General features: G+C 46.3%; 1 protein-coding gene across 2 annotated transcripts in view; it reads left to right on the forward strand.

Annotated features, from left to right (window-relative positions):
* Positions 1-6,493: 6,493 nt before the first annotated feature.
* The window catches only part of AP2B1 (adaptor related protein complex 2 subunit beta 1), a 70,908-nt gene continuing 57,103 nt past the window's right edge, over positions 6,494-20,298 (forward strand). For both annotated transcript variants that reach the window (XM_038758950.1, XM_038758951.1), the window contains exons 1-5: positions 6,494-6,684; positions 10,879-10,938; positions 13,516-13,621; positions 15,737-15,872; positions 17,872-18,117. In XM_038758950.1, coding sequence (XP_038614878.1) covers positions 10,902-10,938; positions 13,516-13,621; positions 15,737-15,872; positions 17,872-18,117 — 525 coding nt within the window. In that variant the 5' untranslated portion in view covers positions 6,494-6,684; positions 10,879-10,901. The remainder of the gene's footprint in view (positions 6,685-10,878; positions 10,939-13,515; positions 13,622-15,736; positions 15,873-17,871; positions 18,118-20,298) is intronic.

The raw sequence follows: 20,298 nt of genomic DNA on the forward strand, positions 1-20,298 counted from the left end.
TTATTGTTATTACTACTCTTTGAGCCTCAGTTCCCTCATCTGGAAAATGGGGGTGAAGACTGTGAGCCCCCCGTGGGACAACCTGATCACCTTGTAACCTCCTCCCAGCGCTTAGAACAGTGCTTGGCACGTAGTAAGCGCTTAATAAATACCATTATTATTATCATTGTAACCTCCCCAGCGCTTAGGACAGTGCTTGGCACATAGTAAGCGCTTAATAAATGCCATCATTATTATTCTTATGACTTATTCTTCTAGACTGTGAGCCCACTGTTGGGTAGGGACCGTCTCTATATGTTGCCAACTTGGACTTCCCAAGCGCTTAGTCCAGTGCTCTGCACACAGGAAGCGCTCAATAAATACGATTGATTGATTGACCGTCCCTATAAGTTGCCAACTTGGACTTCCCAAGCGCTTAGTCCAGTGCTCTGCACACAGGAAGCGCTCAATAAATACGATTGATTGATTGACCGCCTCTATATGTTGCCAACTTGGACTTCCCAAGCGCTTAGTCCAGTGCCCTGCACACAGTAAGCGCTCAGTAAATACGATTGATTGATTGACCGTCTCTGTATGTTGCCAACTTGGACTTCCCAAGCGCTTAGTCCAGTGCTCTGCACACAGTAAGCGCTCAATAAATACGATTGATTGATTGACCGTCCCTGTATGTTGCCAACTTGGACTTCCCAAGCGCTTAGTACAGTGCTCTGCACACAGTAAGCTTTCAATAAATACGATTGATTGATTGACCGTCTCTATAAGTTGCCAACTTGGACTTCCCAAGCGCTTAGTACAGTGCTCTGCACACAGTAATCGCTCAATAAATACGATTGATTGATTGACCGTCTCTATAAGTTGCCAACTTTGACTTCCCAAGCGCTTAGTACAGTGCTCTGCACACAGTAAGCGCTCAATAAATACGATTGATTGATTGATTGACTGTGACTGATGGAGTGACTGAAGTGATCCTCCAGCAAAGCGCCCTGGGGGCTGGGAATGGAGTCCCTCCCTTCCCCCCTCCCCCATAGTAGACGCCCCCCAGGGGAGTCCACTTCAGAGCCCCCCGTGGGGGGGGGAGGGGAGCGCCAGGGGAGCTCACACTTAGGCCCGCCGGTGGAGGCTACGACGCCCCGGAAGCGCGGGAAAAGCCAACCGGAAGTGGAGGGGCACAGGAGGGGGCGCTCTAGCCAGTCAGTCCGCCCCCCCGGCTCTAAATAGACGGCGACTCTATGGTTCCCGCGGGCGGCCTCCCGCCATTTCCGCTTCCGCCGGAAGTCGGGGCGCGCGGGCGCCCCCCCGCGGCCTGGCTTCTAGGGGACAGGCCGGCCGCCCTCCCTTCCTCCAAATAGGAGCGGCCCAGACGGAGAGGAAGCCGAGGGGCCTAGTCGTTCATTCAATAGTATTTATCATACTATTTATGTATAAATATCATACTATTTATGTATTTATTTACATGTGCATTTATATAATACATAAATACGATTGATTATTAATAATAATAATATATTCTTATTATTTATTAATTATTATTAACAATAATGGTATTTGTGAAGCGCTTACCATGCGCAAAGCACTGTTCTAACCGCTAATTCGTTCATTCATTCGATAGTATTCAACGTTAATATGGAATACTATCGTTGAATATCATTGAATACTAATAGTCAATACATGAATACTAATATTCAATACACGAATACTAATATTCTGTAATATACTAATATTCAATACTAGTTATTCGATACTAATACTAATGAAGGAATTATTCACTCGATATTATTGACTATAATAATGATATTTGTTCATTCATTCGATAGTATTCAATACTAATATGGAATACTATCGTTGACTATTATTGAATACTAATATTCAATACTAATTATTCAATACTAATAGTAATGAATGAATTATTCACTCGATATTATTGGCTATAATAATGATATTTGTTCATTCATTTGGTAGTATTCAATACTAATATGAAATACTGTTGAATGTTATTGAATACTAATATTCAATACTAATTATTCAGTACTAATACTAATGAATGAATTATTCAGTCGATATTATTGAATATAGTAATGATATTTGTTAAGAGCTTACTATGTGCAAAGCATTGTTCTAAGCGCTAATTCGTTCATTCAATAGTATTATTCAATACTAATATTAAATACTGTTATCGAATATTATTGAATGCTAATATTCAATACTAATTATTCAGTACTAATACTAATGAATGAATTATTCATTCGATATTATAATAATGGTATTTGTTAAGTGCTTACTATGTGCAAAGCACTGTTCTAAGCGCTAATTCGTTCATTCATTCAATTGTATTTATTATTCAATACTAATACTGAATACTATTAGTGAATATTATTGAATTCTAATATTCAATACTAATTATTCAGTACTAATACTGAGTGAATTATTCATTCGGTATTATAATAATAATGGTATTTGTTAAGCAATTACCATGTGCAAAGCACTGTTCTAAGCGCTAATTCATTCATTCAATTGTATTTATTATTCAATACTAATACTGAATACTACTAGTGAATATTATTGAATACTAATATTCAATACTAATTATTCAATGCTAATACTGAGTGAATTATTCATTCGATATAATAATAATGGTATTTGTTAAGCAATTACTATGTGCAAAGCACTGTTCTAAGCGCTAATTCGTTCATTCATTCAATAGTGTTTACTATTCAATACTAATACTGAATACTATTAGTGAATATTATTGAATACTAATATTCAATACTAATTATTCAATGCTATACTAATGAGTGAATTATTCATTCGATATTATAATAATGGTGTTTGTTAAGTGCTTACTAGGTGCAAAGCACTGTTCTAAGGGCTAATTCATCCATTCATTCAATAGTATTATACTATTATACTGTAATATTATTCATTAACAGCAGGTTCACAGTCTAGAAGGGGGAGACAGACAACAAAACATATGAACAAAATAAAATAAATAGAATAGTAAATATGTACAAGTAAAATAGAGTAATAAATCTGTACAAACATATGTACAGGGGCTGTGGGGAGGGGAAGGGGAGAGGTTGTTGGGTAGGGATTGTCTCTATATGTTGCCGAATTGTACTTCCCAAGCGCTTAGTACAGTGCTCTGTACACAGTAAGCGCTCAATATGAATGAATAAATATGGATTGTCTCTATGTTGCCGACTTGTACTTCCCAAGCGCTTAGTACAGTGCTCTGCACACAGTCAGCCCTCAATATGAATGAATAAATATGGATTGGCTCTATATGTTGCCGACTTGTACTTCCCAAGCGCTTAGTACAGTGCTCTGTACACAGTAAGCGCTCAATATGAATGAACAGTGTTCCAAAAATACCATTGAATGAATGAATTTATTCAGCGCTTAGTACAGTGCTAAGTAAGCGCTCAACAAGTGCCGTAATAATAATAATCATCATCATTATTACAGTAAGCAGAAGCAGTGTGGCTCAGTGGAAAGAGCCCAGGCTTGGGAGTCAGAGGTCGTGGGTTCAAATTCCGGCTCCGCCACTCGTCAGCTGTGTGACTTTGGGCAAGTCACTTCACTTCTCTGGGCCTCAGTTCCCTCATCTGGAAAATGGGGATTAAGACTGTGGGCCCCAAGTGGGACAACCTGATCACCTTTTCACCTCCTCGGTGCTTAGAACAGTGCTTGGCACATAGTAAGTGCTTAATAAATGCTATTATTATTATTATTCTCTGGGCCTCAGTTCCCTCATCTGTAAAATTGGGATTAAGACTGTGAGCCCCCTGTGGCACAACCTGATCACCTTGTATCCCCCCGCCCCCCACCCCCGGCGCTTAGAACAGTGCTTGGCACTTAGTAAATGCTTAATTAATGCTATTATTATTATTATTACTATTATTCTCTGTGCCTCAGTTCCCTCATCTGTAAAATGGGGATGAAGACTGTTAGCCTCCCATGGGACAACCTGATCATTCATTCACTCATTCAATCGTCTTTATTGAGCGCTTACTGTGTGCAGAGCACTGTACTAAGCACTTGGGAATTCCAAGTTGGCAACATACAGAGACGGTCCCTACCCGACAACGGGCTCACAGTCTAGAAGTAAGCGTATAGTACATAGTATTTTTCATTCATTCATTCAATCGTCTTTATCGAGCGCTTACTGTGTGCAGAGCACTGGACTAAGCGCTTGGGAAGGCCAAGTTGGCAACATATAGAGACGGTCCCTACCCGACGGTGGGCTCACAGTCTAGAAGTAAGCGCATAGTACATAATATTTTTCATTCATTCATTCAATAGTATTTGTTGAGTGCTTATTGTGTGCAGAGCACTGTACTAAGCGCTTGGGAAGTCCAAGTTGGCAACATATAGAGACAGTCCCTACACATACTACAGCACATAGTAAGCGCTTAGTAAATGCCATTATTATTATTACCCCAGCGCTTAGAACAGTAAGCGCTTAATAAATGCCATTATTATTATTATTACCCCAGCACTTAGAACAGTAAGCACTTAATAAATGCCATTATTATTATTACCCCAGAGCTTAGAACAGTAAGCGCTTAATAAATGCCATTATTATTATTATTACCCCAGCACTTAGAACAGTAAGCGCTTAATAAATGCCATTATTATTATTATTACCCCAGCACTTAGAACAGTAAGCGCTTAATAAATGCCATTATTATTATTATTATTACCCCAGCACTTAGAACAGTAAGCGCTTAATAAATGCCATTATTATTATTACCCCAGCGCTTAGAACAGTAAGCGCTTAATAAATGCCATTATTATTATTATTACCCCAGCGCTTAGAACAGTAAGTGCTTAATAAATGCCATTATTATTATTATTATTACCCCAGCGCTTAGAACAGTAAGCGCTTAATAAATGCCATTATTATTATTATTACCCCAGCGCTTAGAACAGTAAGCACTTAATAAATGCCATTATTGTTGTTATTACCCCAGTGCTTAGAACAGTAAGCGCTTAATAAATGCCATTATTATTATTATTACCCCAGCGCTTAGAACAGTAAGCGCTTCATAAATGCCATTATTATTATTATTATTACCCCAGCACTTAGAACAGTAAGCGCTTAATAAATGCCATTATTATTATTACTACCCCAGCGCTTAGAACAGTAAGCGCTTAATAAATGCCATTATTATTATTACCCCAGTGCTTAGAACAGTAAGCGCTTAATAAATGCCATTATTATTATTATTACCCCAGCGCTTAGAACAGTAAGCGCTTAATAAATGCCATTATTATTATTATTATTACCCCAGCGCTTAGAACAGTAAGCGCTTAATAAATGCCATTATTATTATTACTACCCCAGCGCTTAGAACAGTAAGCGCTTAATAAATGCCATTATTATTATTAGTACCCCAGCGCTTAGAACAGTAAGCGCTTAATAAATGCCATTATTATTATTACCCCAGCAATTAGAACAGTAAGCGCTTAATAAATGCCATTATTATTATTATTATTACCCCAGCGCTTAGAAGAGTGCTTGGCACATAGTGAGCGCTTAATAAATGCCATTATTATTATTATTATTATTACCCCAGCGCTTAGAAGAGTGCTTGGCACATCGTAAGTGCTTAATAAATTCCATTATTATTATTATTACCCCAGCGCTTAGAACAGTGCTTGGCACATAGTAAGCGCTTAATAAATGCCATTATTATTATTATTATTACCCCAGCGCTTAGAACAGTGCTTGGCACATAGTAAGCGCTTAATAAATGCCATTATTATTATTATTATTACCCCAGCGCTTAGAACAGTGCTTGGCACATAGTAAGCGCTTAATAAATGCCATTATTATTATTATTACCCCAGCAATTAGAGCAGTAAGCGCTTAATAAATGCCATTATTATTATTATTATTACCCCAGCGCTTAGAAGAGTGCTTGGCACATAGTAAGCGCTTAATAAATGCCATTATTATTATTATTATTACCCCAGCGCTTAGAAGAGTGCTTGGCACATAGTAAGCGCTTAATAAATGCCATTATTATTATTATTATTATCCCAGCGCTTAGAACAGTGCTTGGCACATAGTAAGTGCTTAAGAAATGCCATTATTATTATTATTATTATTACCCCAGCGCTTAGAACAGTGCTTGGCACATAGTAAGCGCTTAAGAAATACCGTTATTATTATTATTATTAAGCGCTTAAATACGGTCGAATGACTGAATGACTAACTGAGGGGGCGGGGCGGGAGAGGGCCGCCCCGTCTCCGGGGCAACGGGGGGTGGCGGCGCGCGGAGATGACGGCAGCAGCAGGACGGGGGCGGTGCGCTGTGATGACGTCGCGATATGGGGGTTGGCCCTATGGGGGGGTGCGCTGCGACGACATCCGCAGCGGACTGCGGTTGCGCAGTAGGGGGGGGGTCGCGCGTCGATGACGTCAACGCGTCGCTGGTCTGCTGGGGCGGCGCGCGGAGATGACGTCAGCTCCGCTGTAGCTTCCCGTCAGGGCTTCCGGTTGGCCATCTTTAAGCCGGGCACGGAGCGTTCGGCGCAGTGGCGGAGCCCGCGGGAGTGGTGACGGGCGGAGGGAGCCGTTCCTCCTCCGCTGCTCTGCCCCTGCGTCCGTCTTCGGCCGCCGCTGTCCGTCAGTCCGGCCGCCAGTCCGCCAGTCCGCCCTGCAGCCGACCCCCGCCGGCGGTGAGTCCGCGCCGCCAGGGGGCGCCGGGGTGGGGCCGCGCGGGACCGGACCGAACCGGCCCGGCCGCGGAGGCTGCCGGGAAAAGAGGCCAAGCTGGCCCTCAGGCCCTCAGCTCCGCCTGGGCGGGAAACGCTCAATAATTACCCTTTTACTGCTACTGCTTTTATAATAATAATGGTATTTTACCTGTATATATATATGTGTATGTATATATGTATATATTTCACCTGTATATGTCAATCAATCGTATTTATTGAGCGCTTACCGTGTGCTGGGCACTGGACTAAGCGCTTGGGAAGTCCAAGTGGGCAACATATGGAGACAGTCCCTATCCAACAACAGGCTCACAGTCTAGAAGGGGGAGACAGACAACAAAACCAAACACGCAAACAGGTGTCAAAATTACCAGAACAAATAAAATTACAGCCTGAGCGCTTCCTGAGAGCTCACCTCCTCCAGGAGGCCTTCCCACACTCAGCCCCTTCCTTCCTCTCCCCCTCGTCCCCCTCTCCATCCCCCCATCTTACCTCCTTCCCTTCCCCACAGCACCTGTATAGATGTATAGATGTTTGTACAGATTTATTACTCTATTTATTTTACCTGTGCATATCTATTCTATTTATTTTATTTTGTTAGTAGGTTTGGTTTTGTTTGCCAACTCCTCCTTTTAGACTGTGAGCCCACTGTTGGGTAGGGACGGTCTCTAGATGTTGCCAACTTGTACTTCCCAAGCGCTTAGTACAGTGCTCTGCAATCAATCAATCAATCGTATTTATTGAGCGCTTACTGTGTGCAGAGCACTGTACTAAGCGCTGGGGAAGTACAGGTTGGCAACATATAAAGACAATCCCTACCCAACAGTGGGCTCACAGTCTAAAGGGGGGAAGACTGAGAACAAAACCAAACATACTAACAAAATAAAATAAATAGAATAGGTACAAGTAAAATAAATATTAAATAAATTTATTTATTTATTTTATTCTGCACACAGTAAGCGCTCAATAAATACGATTGATTTTATTTTGTTAGTATGTTTGGTTTTGTTCTTCGTCTCCCCCTTTTAGACCGTGAGCCCACTGTCGGGTAGGGACTGTCTCTATATGTTGCCAACTTGGACTTCCCAAGCGCTTAGTACAGTGCTCTGCACACAGGAAGCGCTCAATAAATACGGTTGATTGATTGATTACTGTGTGCAGAGCACTGTACTAAGCGCTTGGGAAGTACAAGTCTCCCACACTACTGTTACTCGCAGGTGCTTACCTGTTAACGTCCTTTCTAATGTGAGGCAAATTTGTATCTTGGAAATATCAGTGCTTGCCTGTTCACATCCTAATGTGCAACTAATTTGTTACTTGCAAATCTAATGTGCAACAGATCTGTTACCTGGAAACATTGGTGCTTACCTGCTAACATCAATCAATCAATCAATCGTATTTATTGAGCGCTTATTGTGTGCAGAGCACTGGACTAAGCGCTTGGGAAGTCCAAGCCGGCAACATATAGAGATGGTCCCTACCAAGCAGTGGGCTCAGAGTCTAAAAGGAGGAGACAGAGAACAAAACTGAACATACTAACAAAATAAAATAAATACTAACAAAATAAAATAAATAGAATAGATCTGTACAAGTAAAATAAATAGGGTAATAAATATGTACAAACATGTATACTTTCTAACGCGCAACAAATGTGTTACTTCCAAATATTTGTGCATGCCCGTTCACATCCTTTCTAACGGGGAACAAATCCGTTCCTTGTAAATATCCTGCTTTCCCGCTGACTTTCTTTCTAACATCCAGCATAAGCGCTTAACAAATACCAGAATTATTCTATAAATCCGATAACCCAACAGTGGTTAGGTGGTAGTCCGCTGAAAGTACTGTAGAGGATCGGGTTGTTTGACCCTACTCCCAACAAGGGAACTGTTACTGTTTTTATAATAATAATAATAATAATAATAATAATAATAATGGCATTTTACCTGTGTGTGTGTATATATATGTATATATATATATATATATATTTCACCTGTATATATGTTTGTACATATTTATTACTCTATCTTGTACATATCTATTCTATTTATTTTATTTTGTTAGTATGTTTGGTTTTGTTCTCTGTCTCCCCCTTTTAGACTGTGAGCCCACTGTTGGGTAGGGACTGTCTCTCTATGTTGCCGACTTGGACTTCCCAAGCGCTTAGTACAGTGCTCTGCACACAGTAAGCGCTCAATAAATACGATTGATTGATTCTAGACTGTGAGCCCACTGTTGGGTAGGGACCGTCTCTAGATGTTGCCAACTTGGACTTCCCAAGCGCTTAGTCCAGTGCTCTGCACACAGTAAGCGCTCAATAAATACGATTGATTGATTGACTGATTTGTTAGGTGCTTACTTAGTACAGTGCTCTGCACACAGTAAGCGCTCAATAAATACGGTTGATTGATTGATATGTGCAAAGCACTGTTCTAAGCGCTGGGGGAATACAATAATAATAATAATGATGATGGCATTTGTTAGTCACTTACTATCAACAGATTCCACAATTATTATTCTTATTTCATTATTATTAACCTGATTGCTGTATGTCTACCCCAGTGATTAGAACAGTGCCTGGCACATAGTAAGCGCTCAACGGATTCCACAATTAATTATTATTATTTTATTATTATTAAGCTGACCGCTGTATGTCTACCCCAGTGCTTAAAACAGTGCCTGGCACGTAGTAAGCACTTAACTGGTACCACAATTATTATTATCATTTTATTATTATTAACCTGACCCCTGTATGTCTACCCCAGCGCTTAAAATGGTGCCTGGCACATAGTAAGCACTCAACAGATTCCACAATTATTATTATTATTTTATTATTATTAATCTGACTGCTGTATGTCTACCCCAGCACTTAAAACGGTGCCTGGCACATAGGAAGCGCTCAACAGATTCCACAATTATTATTCTTATTTCATTATTATTAACCTGATTGCTGTATGTCTACCCCAGTGCTTAGAACAGTGCCTGGCACATAGTAAGTGCTCAACAGATTCCACAATGATTATTATTATTATTCTTTTATTATTATTAACCTGATTGCTGTATGTCTACCCCAGGGCTTAGAACAGTGCCTGGCACATAGTAAGCACTTAACAGATACCACAATTATTATTATTATTTTATTATTATTAACTGACCGCTGTATGTCTACCCCAGCGCTTAAAACAGTGCCTGGCACATAGTAAGCGCTCAACAGATTCCACAATTATCATTATTATTTTATTATTATTAACCTGAGCGCTGTATGTCTACCCCAGCACTTAAACAGTGCCTGGCACTTAGTAGGCGCTTAACAGATGCCACAATCATTATTATTATTATTTTATTATTATTAACCTGACTGCTGTATGTCTACCCCACCACTTAAAACAGTGTCTGGCACATAGTAAGCGCTCAACAGGTTCCACAATTATTATTATTATTTTATTATTATTAACCTGGCCACTGTATGTCTACCCCAGCACTTAAAACAGTGCCTGGCACATAGTAAGTGCTTAACAGATACCACAATTATTATTATTATTATTATTTTATTATTAACCTGACTGCTGTATGTCTTCCCCAGGGCTTAGAACAGTGCCTGACACATAGTAAGCGCTTAACAAATACCACAATGAATATTACTATTTTAATTTTATTATTAATCTGATCACTTTGTGTCTACCCCAATGCTTAGAACAGTGCCTGGCACATAGTAACCACTTAATACCACAATTAATGTTATTATTTTATTATTTTTATTATTAATCCGATCACTTTGTGTCTACCCCAGCGCTCAGAACAGTGCCTGGCACAAAGTAAGCACTCCGGGCTCCACCACGGGTCTGTTGTGTGACCTTGGGCGAGTCACTTAACTTCTCTGTGCCTCAGTTACGTCCTCTATAAAATGGGGATAAGAGTGTGAGCCCCATGAGGGACAGGGACTGTGACCAATGTGATTAACTTACATCTACTGCAGCGCTTAGAACAGTGCTTGGCATATAGCAGGTGCTTAACAAGTACCATGATGATAATAAAGCACCATGGAAAAAAAGAAAAGTTGCACGGGGGGAGGTCACAAAGCGGAGGCAGCGGCCTCCATTTTGGGCCCTGCGGGTGTCGGGGCGACCCCGCGGCCGCTGAGCCAGCCGGATGTCTCCGCAGGTGCGCCTTAAGGAACCGGGACCATGACGGACTCTAAGTATTTCACCACCAATAAAAAAGGTAAGCGGGGAGTGGGGTGGGTCCCCCCCCAGGAGCTCTCCTCAGAGGGTCGGCACCCCGTCCTCCCCCAGGGACTTCTCCTTAGAGGCTTCTCTCTCCTGGCTCCCTGTCCTCCCCCAGGGAGCTCTCCTCAGAGGGTCCTCTCCCCCAGAGAGCTCTCCTCAGAGGGTCCTCACCCTTTCTCTCCCCCAGAGAGCTCTCCTCAGAGGGTCCTCTCTCTTCTCTCCCGCAGGGAGCTCTCCTCAGAGGGTCCTCTCCCTTCTCTCCCCCGAGAAGCTCTCCTCAGAGGGTCCTCTCCCTTCTCTCCCCCGAGGAGCTCTCCTCAGAGGGTCCTCTCTCTTCTCTCCCCCTGGGAGCTCTCCTCAGAGGGTCCTCTCCCCCAGGAGCTCTCCTCAGAGGGTCCTCTCCCCCAGGGAGCTCTCCTCAGAGGGTCCTCTCCCCCAGGGAGCTCTCCTCAGAGGGTCCTCTCCCCCAGGGAGCTCTCCTCAGAGGGTCCTCTCCCCCAGGGAGCTCTCCTCAGAGGGTCCTCTCCCTTCTCTCCCCCGAGAAGCTCTCCTCAGAGGGTCCTCTCCCTTCTCTCCCCCGAGGAGCTCTCCTCAGAGGGTCCTCTCCCTTCTCTCCCCCGAGAAGCTCTCCTCAGAGGGTCCTCTCCCTTCTCTCCCCCGAGGAGCTCTCCTCAGAGGGTCCTCTCTCTTCTCTCCCCCTGGGAGCTCTCCTCAGAGGGTCCTCTCCCCCAGGGAGCTCTCCTCAGAGGGTCCTCTCCCCCAGGGAGCTCTCCTCAGAGGGTCCTCTCCCCCAGGGAGCTCTCCTCAGAGGGTCCTCTCCCCCAGGGAGCTCTCCTCAGAGGGTCCTCTCCCCCAGGGAGCTCTCCTCAGAGGGTCCTCTCCCCCAGGGAGCTCTCCTCAGAGGGTCCTCTCCCCCTGGGAGCTCTCCTCAGAGGGTCCTCTCCCCCAGGGAGCTCTCCTCAGAGGGTCCTCTCCCCCAGGGAGCTCTCCTCAGAGGGTCCTCTCCCCCAGGGAGCTCTCCTCAGAGGGTCCTCTCCCCGCTCTCCTCAGAGGGTCCTCGCCCCTCTCTCCCCCAGGGAGCTCTCCTCAGAGGGTCCTCCTCCTCTCCCCCAGGGAGCTCTCCTCAGAGGGTCCTCTCCCCCAAGGAGCTCTCCTCAGAGGGTCCTCTCCCCCAAGGAGCGCTCCACAGAGGGTCCTCTCCCTTCTCTCCCCCTGGGAGCTCTTCTCAGGAGGTTCTCTCCCCGCTCTCCTCAGGGTCCTCTCCCTTCTCTCCCCCTGGGAGCTCTTCCCAGGGGGTTCTCTCCCCACTCTCCTCAGAGGGTCCTCTCCCCCAAGGAGCTCTCCTCAGAGCATCCTCTCCCCCAAGGAGCTCTCCTCAGAGGGTCCTCTCCCCCAAGGAGCTCTCCTCAGAGCATCCTCTCCCTCAAGGAGCGCTCCTCAGAGGGTCCTCTCCCCCAAGGAGTGCTCCACAGAGGGTCCTCTCCCTTCTCTCCCCCTGGGAGCTCTTCTCAGGAGGTTCTCTCCCCACTCTCCTCAGAGGGTCCTCTCCCTTCTCTCCTCCTGGGAGCCCTTCTCATGGGGTTCTCTCCCCACTATCCTCAGAGGGTCCTCACCCCTCTCTCCCCCAGGGAGCTCTCCCCAGAGGGTCCTCTCCCCATTCTGCCCCGGGGAGCTCTCCTCAGGGGGTCCTCTCCCCGTTCCCCAGGGAGCTCTCCTCAGAGAGCGTCTTCCTCCTTTAGACCCCACACGGTGTCCTGAAACCAGATTTAATGCCGGCCTGCCACCTCCTCCACCTGTCTGCTCTGTGACCTTGGGCAAGTCACTCCACTTCTCAGTTACCTCATCAATCAATCAATCAATTGTATTTATTGAGCGCTTACTGTGTGCAGAGCACTGTACTAAGCGCTTGGGAAGTCCAAGTTGGCAACATATAGAGACGGTCCTACCCAACAGTGGGCTACGGTCTAGAAGGGGGAGACAGAGAACAAAACCAAACATATTAATAAAATAAATAGAATAGGTATGTACAAGTAAAATAGAGTAATAAATATGTACAAACATATATCCATATATACAGGTGCTGTGGGGAAGGGAAGGAGGTAAGGCGGGGGCGGATGGAGAGGGGGAGGAGGAGGAGAGGAAGGAGGGGGCTCAGTCTGGGAAGGCCTCCAGGAGGAGGTGAGCTCTCAGTAGGGCCTTGAAGGGAGGAAGAGAGCTCACCTCCTTCAGGAGCTCATCTGTAAAATGGAGGATGAGGCTGTGAGCCCCACGTGGGACATGGATTGCGTCCAACCTGATTAGCTTGTGTCCACCCCAGCACTTAGTACAGTGCCTGCCACGCAGGAAGCGCTTAACAGATACTAGAATTATTATTATCACCTTGACAAGACTAGAGTGTTTCCAAGTCTGAGGCTACAACCTGCTCCTCATACACCCGGCTTCTCCAATTTCTGCCCCTCCCACTCTCACAGTGAAAAATTGGCATCTGTGCCCCCTTTCTGAGGAATTTTTGCTGCCCACCCACTTCCCCTCCCCTGGGGCCCCCCGTAATGCCACCCTTCCCTCGCTGCAGGTGAGATCTTCGAGCTGAAGGCCGAGCTCAACAATGAGAAGAAAGAGAAGAGAAAAGAAGCGGTGAAGAAAGTGATTGCAGCCATGACCGTGGGGAAGGACGTCAGGTGAGGCGACTTTCTCCAGAGACCCCCCCCAAAACCCCCTCTTCGGCCCTTCTCCCGCGGTCCTTCGACGCGTGGCGGGCGGCAAGAGCCCTGGCTGGAAAGTCACCGGCCTTTCCACTCCTTGATAATGCTTTGGATTTTTGTATCGCTCCTAATTATCGTTTTCATCGATTTATCTCCACTTCGTCATCATCATCAATCGTATTTATTGAGCGCTTACTATGTGCAGAGCACTGTACTAAGCGCTTGGGAAGTACAAATTGGCAACATACAGAGACAGTCCCTACCCAACAGTGGGCTCACAGTCTAACAGTCTCACAGTCTTCATCCTCACCACATTCCTGTGAGGCAGGAAGAGGCGGTCAGAACGATCCCCATTTGACAGATGAGGAACGTCGGGCCCAGAGAGATTCATTCATTGTCGTATTTATTGAGTGCTTACTGTGTGCAGAGCACTGTCCTAAGCACTTGGGAAGTACAAGTTGGCAACGTATAGAGACGGTCCCTACCCAACAGCAGGCTCACCGTCTTCAATGGGGAGACAGAAAACAAAACATATAAACCAAATAAAATAGAATAAATATCACTTCTCTGTGCCTGTTACCTCATCTGTAAAATGGGGGTTAAGACTGTGAGCCCTCCATGGGGCAACCTGATCACCTTGTAACCTCCCCAGCGCTTAGAACGGTGCTTTGTGCATAGTAAACGCTTAACAAATACTATTATTATTATTATTATTATTATTAAATACAAAAAGCCCCCACAGCGGGCCAGGGACAGGAGCCTGGATCTCCGAACTCCTAGCCCCTTTCCGCCAGACCCGGCGGGCCCGGGAGGGCAGACGCTGCCGGAGACATTTGGGGCATCCCGGCCCGGTGGCTCGGCCCCCCGAGCCGACTGACCCACGGAAGAATCCGTCATAAAACCGAAACAACCGAACCCCAGATGGAGCACCCTGGGCCAACCGGGGGGGGTCCGGCCAGAAATCGGCGTGGCTTGACCGTAAGCTCGTCGTGGGTAGGGACCGTCTCTCTATGTTGCCAACTTGTACTTCCCAAGCACTCAGCACAGCGCGGTGCGCACAGTAAGCGCTCAATAAATACGATTGAATGAACCGAGGGAGACGTCTCGGTGGGATTTCACCTGGGCCACGGGGTCTCGCCTCCCCGGCGGATCAGTCCCAGGCATTCGCTTCAAACCGCTCCCTTCCCTCCGGCCGGGTCCCAAAACGGGTCCCTCCGCCCCCGTGGCCGTGATACCTCCAAAAGAAACGGGCTCCGGCAGGGCGGAGGGGGTGGCGATCGGAAGCGCCCACCTTCCGGGCCTTATTGAAGGCCCATCTCCTCCAAGAAGCCTTCCCTGACTGAGCCCTCCTTTCCTCTTCTCCCACTCTCTTCCGCGTCGCCGACTTGCTCCCTTTATTCACCCCCGCTCACAGCCTCACACCCCTTACGTCCTCATCCGTCATTTATTTCTTTCCATTAATGTCTGTCTCCCCCTCTAGACTGTAAGCTCCTTGTGGGCAGGGAACCTGTCTGCCAACTCTGTTGTATTGTCCTCTCCCCAGCGCTTAGTACTGCACACAGTAAGCGCTCAGATTCGACTGAGCCCCTTCCTTCCTCTCCCCCTCGTCCCCCTCTCCATCCCCCCCATCTTACCTCCTTCCCTTCCCCACAGCACCTGTATATATGGATATATGTTTGTACATATTTATTACTCTATTTATTTTACTTGTCCATATCTATTCTATTTATTTTGTTAGTATGTTTGGTTTTGTTCTCTGTCTCCCCCTTTTAGACTGTGAGCCCACTGTTGGGTAGGGACTGTCTCTATATGTTGCCAATTTGTACTTCCCAAGAGCTTAGTACAGTGCTCTGCACATAGTAAGCGCTCAATAAATACGATTGATGATGATGATGATGACTGAGAGGCAGCTTCTCACTGCAACCGATCCCCGGTTTGGAAATCTTTTTCCGCCCATTTTCCCTTTTAGAGTTTGGGCTCTTCGTGGGCGGGACCTGGGGTCGCTCGCTTGTCCTAAGCGCCGTGGGCCTTCCTCCCCCGTGCCTCGGCTCCGGGTGATCGCTCCCGGCCTCCTCCCTCCCTTTTCCCCAGCTCGCTCTTCCCGGACGTGGTGAACTGCATGCAGACGGACAACCTGGAGCTGAAGAAGCTGGTCTACCTCTACCTGATGAACTACGCCAAGAGTCAGCCGGACATGGCCATCATGGCCGTCAACAGCTTCGTCAAGGTAACTGGGGCCCGAGGGGGGCCGCCTCGGGGCCTCCGGACGAGGGAGGCGCCGGGCCGAACTCTGCCCCGGACGGCCGGGCCGGCCTGAGTTGGGCAGGCGGGCCCACGGCCTGGGGAAGGGCGAGGATGCGCTTGTGGAGCGAGAATAATAATAATAATAATAATGGCATTTATTAAGCGCTTACTCTGTGCAAAGCACTGTTCTAAGCGCTGGGGAGGTTACCAGGTGATCGGGTTGTCCCATGGGGGGCTCGCGGTCTTAATCCCCATTTTCCAGATGAGGTAACTGAGGCTCAGAGAAGTGAAGTGACTTGCCCAAAGTCAGATGAGGTACCTGAGGCCCAGAGAAGAATAATAATAATGTTGGTATTTGTTAAGCGCTTACTATGTGCAAAGCACTGTTCTAAGCGCGGGGGGGGGGGGGGGAAACACAAGGAGATGAGGTTGTCCCACGTGGGGCTCACAGTCTCAATCCCCATTTTCCAGATGAGGGAACTGGGGCCCAGAGAAGGGAAGCGACTTGCCCAAAGTCACCCAGCTGACAGTTGGCAGAGCCGGGATTTGAACCCGTGACCTCTGACTCCAAAGCCCCTGCCCTTCCCGCCGAGCCACACTGCTTCTCACAGTGATGGCGTTTATTAAGCGCTCACTATGTGCAAAGCACTGTTTTAAGCGCTGGGGAGGGTACAAGGTGATCAGGTTGTCCAGTGGGGGGGGGCTCACAGTCTTAATCCCCATTTTCCAGATGAGGTAACTGAGGCCCAGAGAAGTGAAGTGACTTGCCCAAAGTCACACAGCTGACAGTTGGTGGAGCCGGGATTTGAACCCATGACAACAAAACAAAACATATTAACTAAATAAAATAAATAGAATAAATACGTACAAGTAAAATAGAGCAATAAATATGTACAAATATATATACAGGTGCTGTGGGGAGGGGAAGGAGGTAAGGCGGAGGAGATGGAGAGGGGGAGGAGGGGGAACATATAGAGAATGGGCGATGAGGGCGGGAAGACCTCTGTAGTAAACCCAAAAAGGGCCGGCAGACCATCGCGGGTCCCTGCCCCGAGATCATCATCATCATCGTCATCATAATAATAGCGATGGTATTTGTTAAGCGTTTACTATGTTCCAATCAGGTTGTCCCACGTGGGGCTCACGCTTTTAATCCCCATTTTCCAGATGAGGGAACTGAGGTCCAGAGAAATGACTTGCCCAAAGTCACACAGCTGACAAGTGGTGGAGCCGGGATTAGAACCCATAATAATAATAATAATAATAGTATTAAGCGCTATGTGCAAAGCACTGTTCTAAGCACTGGGGAGGTTACAAGGTGATCAGGTTGTCCCACAGTGGGCTCATAGTCTTAATCCCCATTTTCCAGATGAGGGAACTGGGGCCCAGAGAAGTGAAGTGACTTGCCCAAAGTCACCCAGCTGACAAGTGGCGGAGCCGGGATTAGAACCCATAATGGTAATAATAATAATGGTATTTCTTACGCGCTTACTATGTGCAAAGCACTGTTCTAAGCGCCGGGGAGGTTACCAGGTGATCAGGTTGTCCCACAGTGGGCTCACGGTCTTAATCCCCATTTTCCAGATGAGGGAACTGGGGCCCGGAGAAGGGAAGTGACTCGCCCAAAATCACCCAGCTGACAAGTGGCGGAGCTGGGATTTGAACCCACGACCTCCGACTCCAAAGCCCGGGCTCTTTCCGCTGAGCCACGCTGCTTCTCTTATTTATCTTGTACCTATCTATTCTATTTATTTTATTTTGTTAGTATGTTTGGTTTTGTTCTCTGTCTCCCGCTTCTAGACTGTGAGCCCGCTGTTGGGTAGGGACGGTCTCTATGTGTTGCCGACTTGTACTTCCCAAGCGCTTAGTCCAGTGCTCTGCACACAGTAAGCGCTCAATAAATACGATTGATTGATTAGCACGTGATCAGCCCATGGGGCGGGCGCGCGATCCCACCGGCGCTCTCCGCTCTCTCCGGCCAGGACTGCGAGGACCCCAACCCGCTGATCCGGGCTCTGGCCGTGCGGACCATGGGCTGCATCCGGGTGGACAAGATCACGGAATACCTGTGCGAACCGCTGCGCAAGTGCCTGAAGGACGAGGACCCGTACGTGCGGAAGACGGCCGCCGTCTGCGTCGCCAAGCTCCACGACATCAACGCCCAGATGGTGGAGGACCAGGGCTTCCTCGACTCCCTGCGGGACCTCATCGCCGACTCCAACCCCATGGTAACGCGGGCCACCCGGCCCGTCTGCCATTCCGGGCCGGGGGGGTTACGCGTGCCCATCGTTAATGTTGGTAGAATGACAGTTACGCGTGCCGTCTATTAATGTCGGTAATTAGAACGAGGGTTATGCGTGCTGTCTATTAATGTTGGTAGTTAGAATGAGGGTCATCCGTGCCGTCTATTAATGTTGGTGATTAGAATGAGGGTTACGCGTGCCACCTATTAATGTTGATAATTAGACTGAGGGTTGCGCGTGCCGCCTAGTAATGTTGGTGATTAGAATGAGGGTTACGCGTGCCACCTATTAATGTTGATAATTAGACTGAGGGTTGCGCGTGCCGCTTATTAATGTTGGTGATGAGAATGAGGGTTACGCGTGCCGTTTATTAATGTTGGTGATTAGACTGAGGGTTGTGTGTGCCGTCTATTAATGTTGGTGATTAAAATGAGGGTTACACGTACCGCTTATTAATGTTGGTGATGAGAATGAGGGTTACGCGTGCCGTTTATTAATGTTGGTGATTAGAATGAGGGTTATGCGTGCCGTTTATTAACGTTGGTGATTAGAATGAGGGTTACGCGTGCCGCTTACTAATGTTGGTGATTAGAATGAGGGTTACGCGTGCCGCTTATTAATGTTGGTGATGATGAGGGTTACGTGTGCCACTTATTAATGTTGGTGATGAGAATGAGGGTTACACGTGCCGTTTATTAATGTTGGTGATTAGATTGAGGGTTATGTGTGCCGTCTATTAATGTTGGTGATTAGAATGAGGGTTACACGTACCGCTTATTAATGTTGGTGATGAGAATGAGGGTTACGCGTGCCGTTTATTAATGTTGGTGATTAGAATGAGGGTTATGCGTGCCGTTTATTAATGTTGGTGATTAGAATGAGGGTTACGCGTGCCGCTTATTAATGTTGGTGATTAGAATGAGGGTTACGTGTGCCGCTTATTAATGTTGGTGATGATGAGGGTTACGTGTGCCACTTATTAATGTTGGTGATGAGAATGAGGGTTACGCGTGCCGCTTATTAATGTTGGTGATGATGAGGGTTACGTGTGCCACTTATTAATGTTGGTGATGAGAATGAGGGTTACACGTGCCGCTTATGTTGGTGATTAGAATGAGGGTTATGCGTACCGCTTATTAATGTTGGTGATTAGAATGAGGGTTACGCGTGCCGTCTATTAATGTCGGTGATGAGGATGAGGGTTACGCGGGCTGCTTATTAATGTTGGTGATTAGAATGAGGGTTATGCGTGCCGTCTATTAATGTCGGTGATGAGGATGAGGGTTACGCGGGCTGCTTATTAATGTTGGTGATGAGAATGAGGGTTACGCGTACCGCCTATTAATGTTGGTGATTAGAATGAGGGTTACATGTGCCGCTTATTAATGTTGGTGATTAGAATGAGGGTAACGCGTACCGCCTATTAATGTTGGTGATTAGACTGAGGGTTATGCGTGCCACTTATTAATGTTGGTGATTGGAATGAGGGTTACATGTGCTGCTTATTAATGTTGGTGATTAGAATGAGGGTCATGCGTGCCGTCTATTAATGTTGGTGATTAGAATGAGGGTTAAATGTGCCATTTATTAATGTTGGTGATTAGAATGAGGGTAATGCGTTCCGCCTATTAATGTTGGTAATTGGAATGAGGGTTACGCGTGCCATTTATTAATGTTGGTGATTAGAATGAGGGTTATGCGTGCCGCCTATTAATGTTGGTGAATAGAATGAGGGTTACACTGTGCCACCTATTAATGTTGGTAATTAAACTGAGGGTTATGCGTGCCGCTTATTAATGTTGGTGATTAGAATGAGGGTAATGCGTGTCACCTATTAGTGTTGGTAATTGGAATGAGGGTTACGCGTGCCACCTATTAATGTTGGTGATTAGAATGAGGGTTACGCGGGCCGCCTATTAATGTTGGTGATTTAGAATGAGGGTTACGCGTGCCGCTTATTAATGTTGGTGATTAGAATGAGGGTTATGCGTGCCGTCTATTAATGTTGGTGATTAGAATGAGGGTTACGCATGCCGTTCATTAATGTTGGTGATTAGAATGAGGGTTATGCGTGCCATTTATTAATATTGGTGATTAGAATGAGGGGTACACGTGCCGCCTATTAATATTGGTGATTAGAATGAGGTTTACGTGTGCCGCCTATTA

This window comes from Tachyglossus aculeatus, chromosome 17, assembly GCF_015852505.1.
Source record: "Tachyglossus aculeatus isolate mTacAcu1 chromosome 17, mTacAcu1.pri, whole genome shotgun sequence".
Taxonomy (NCBI): Eukaryota; Metazoa; Chordata; class Mammalia; order Monotremata; family Tachyglossidae; genus Tachyglossus; species Tachyglossus aculeatus.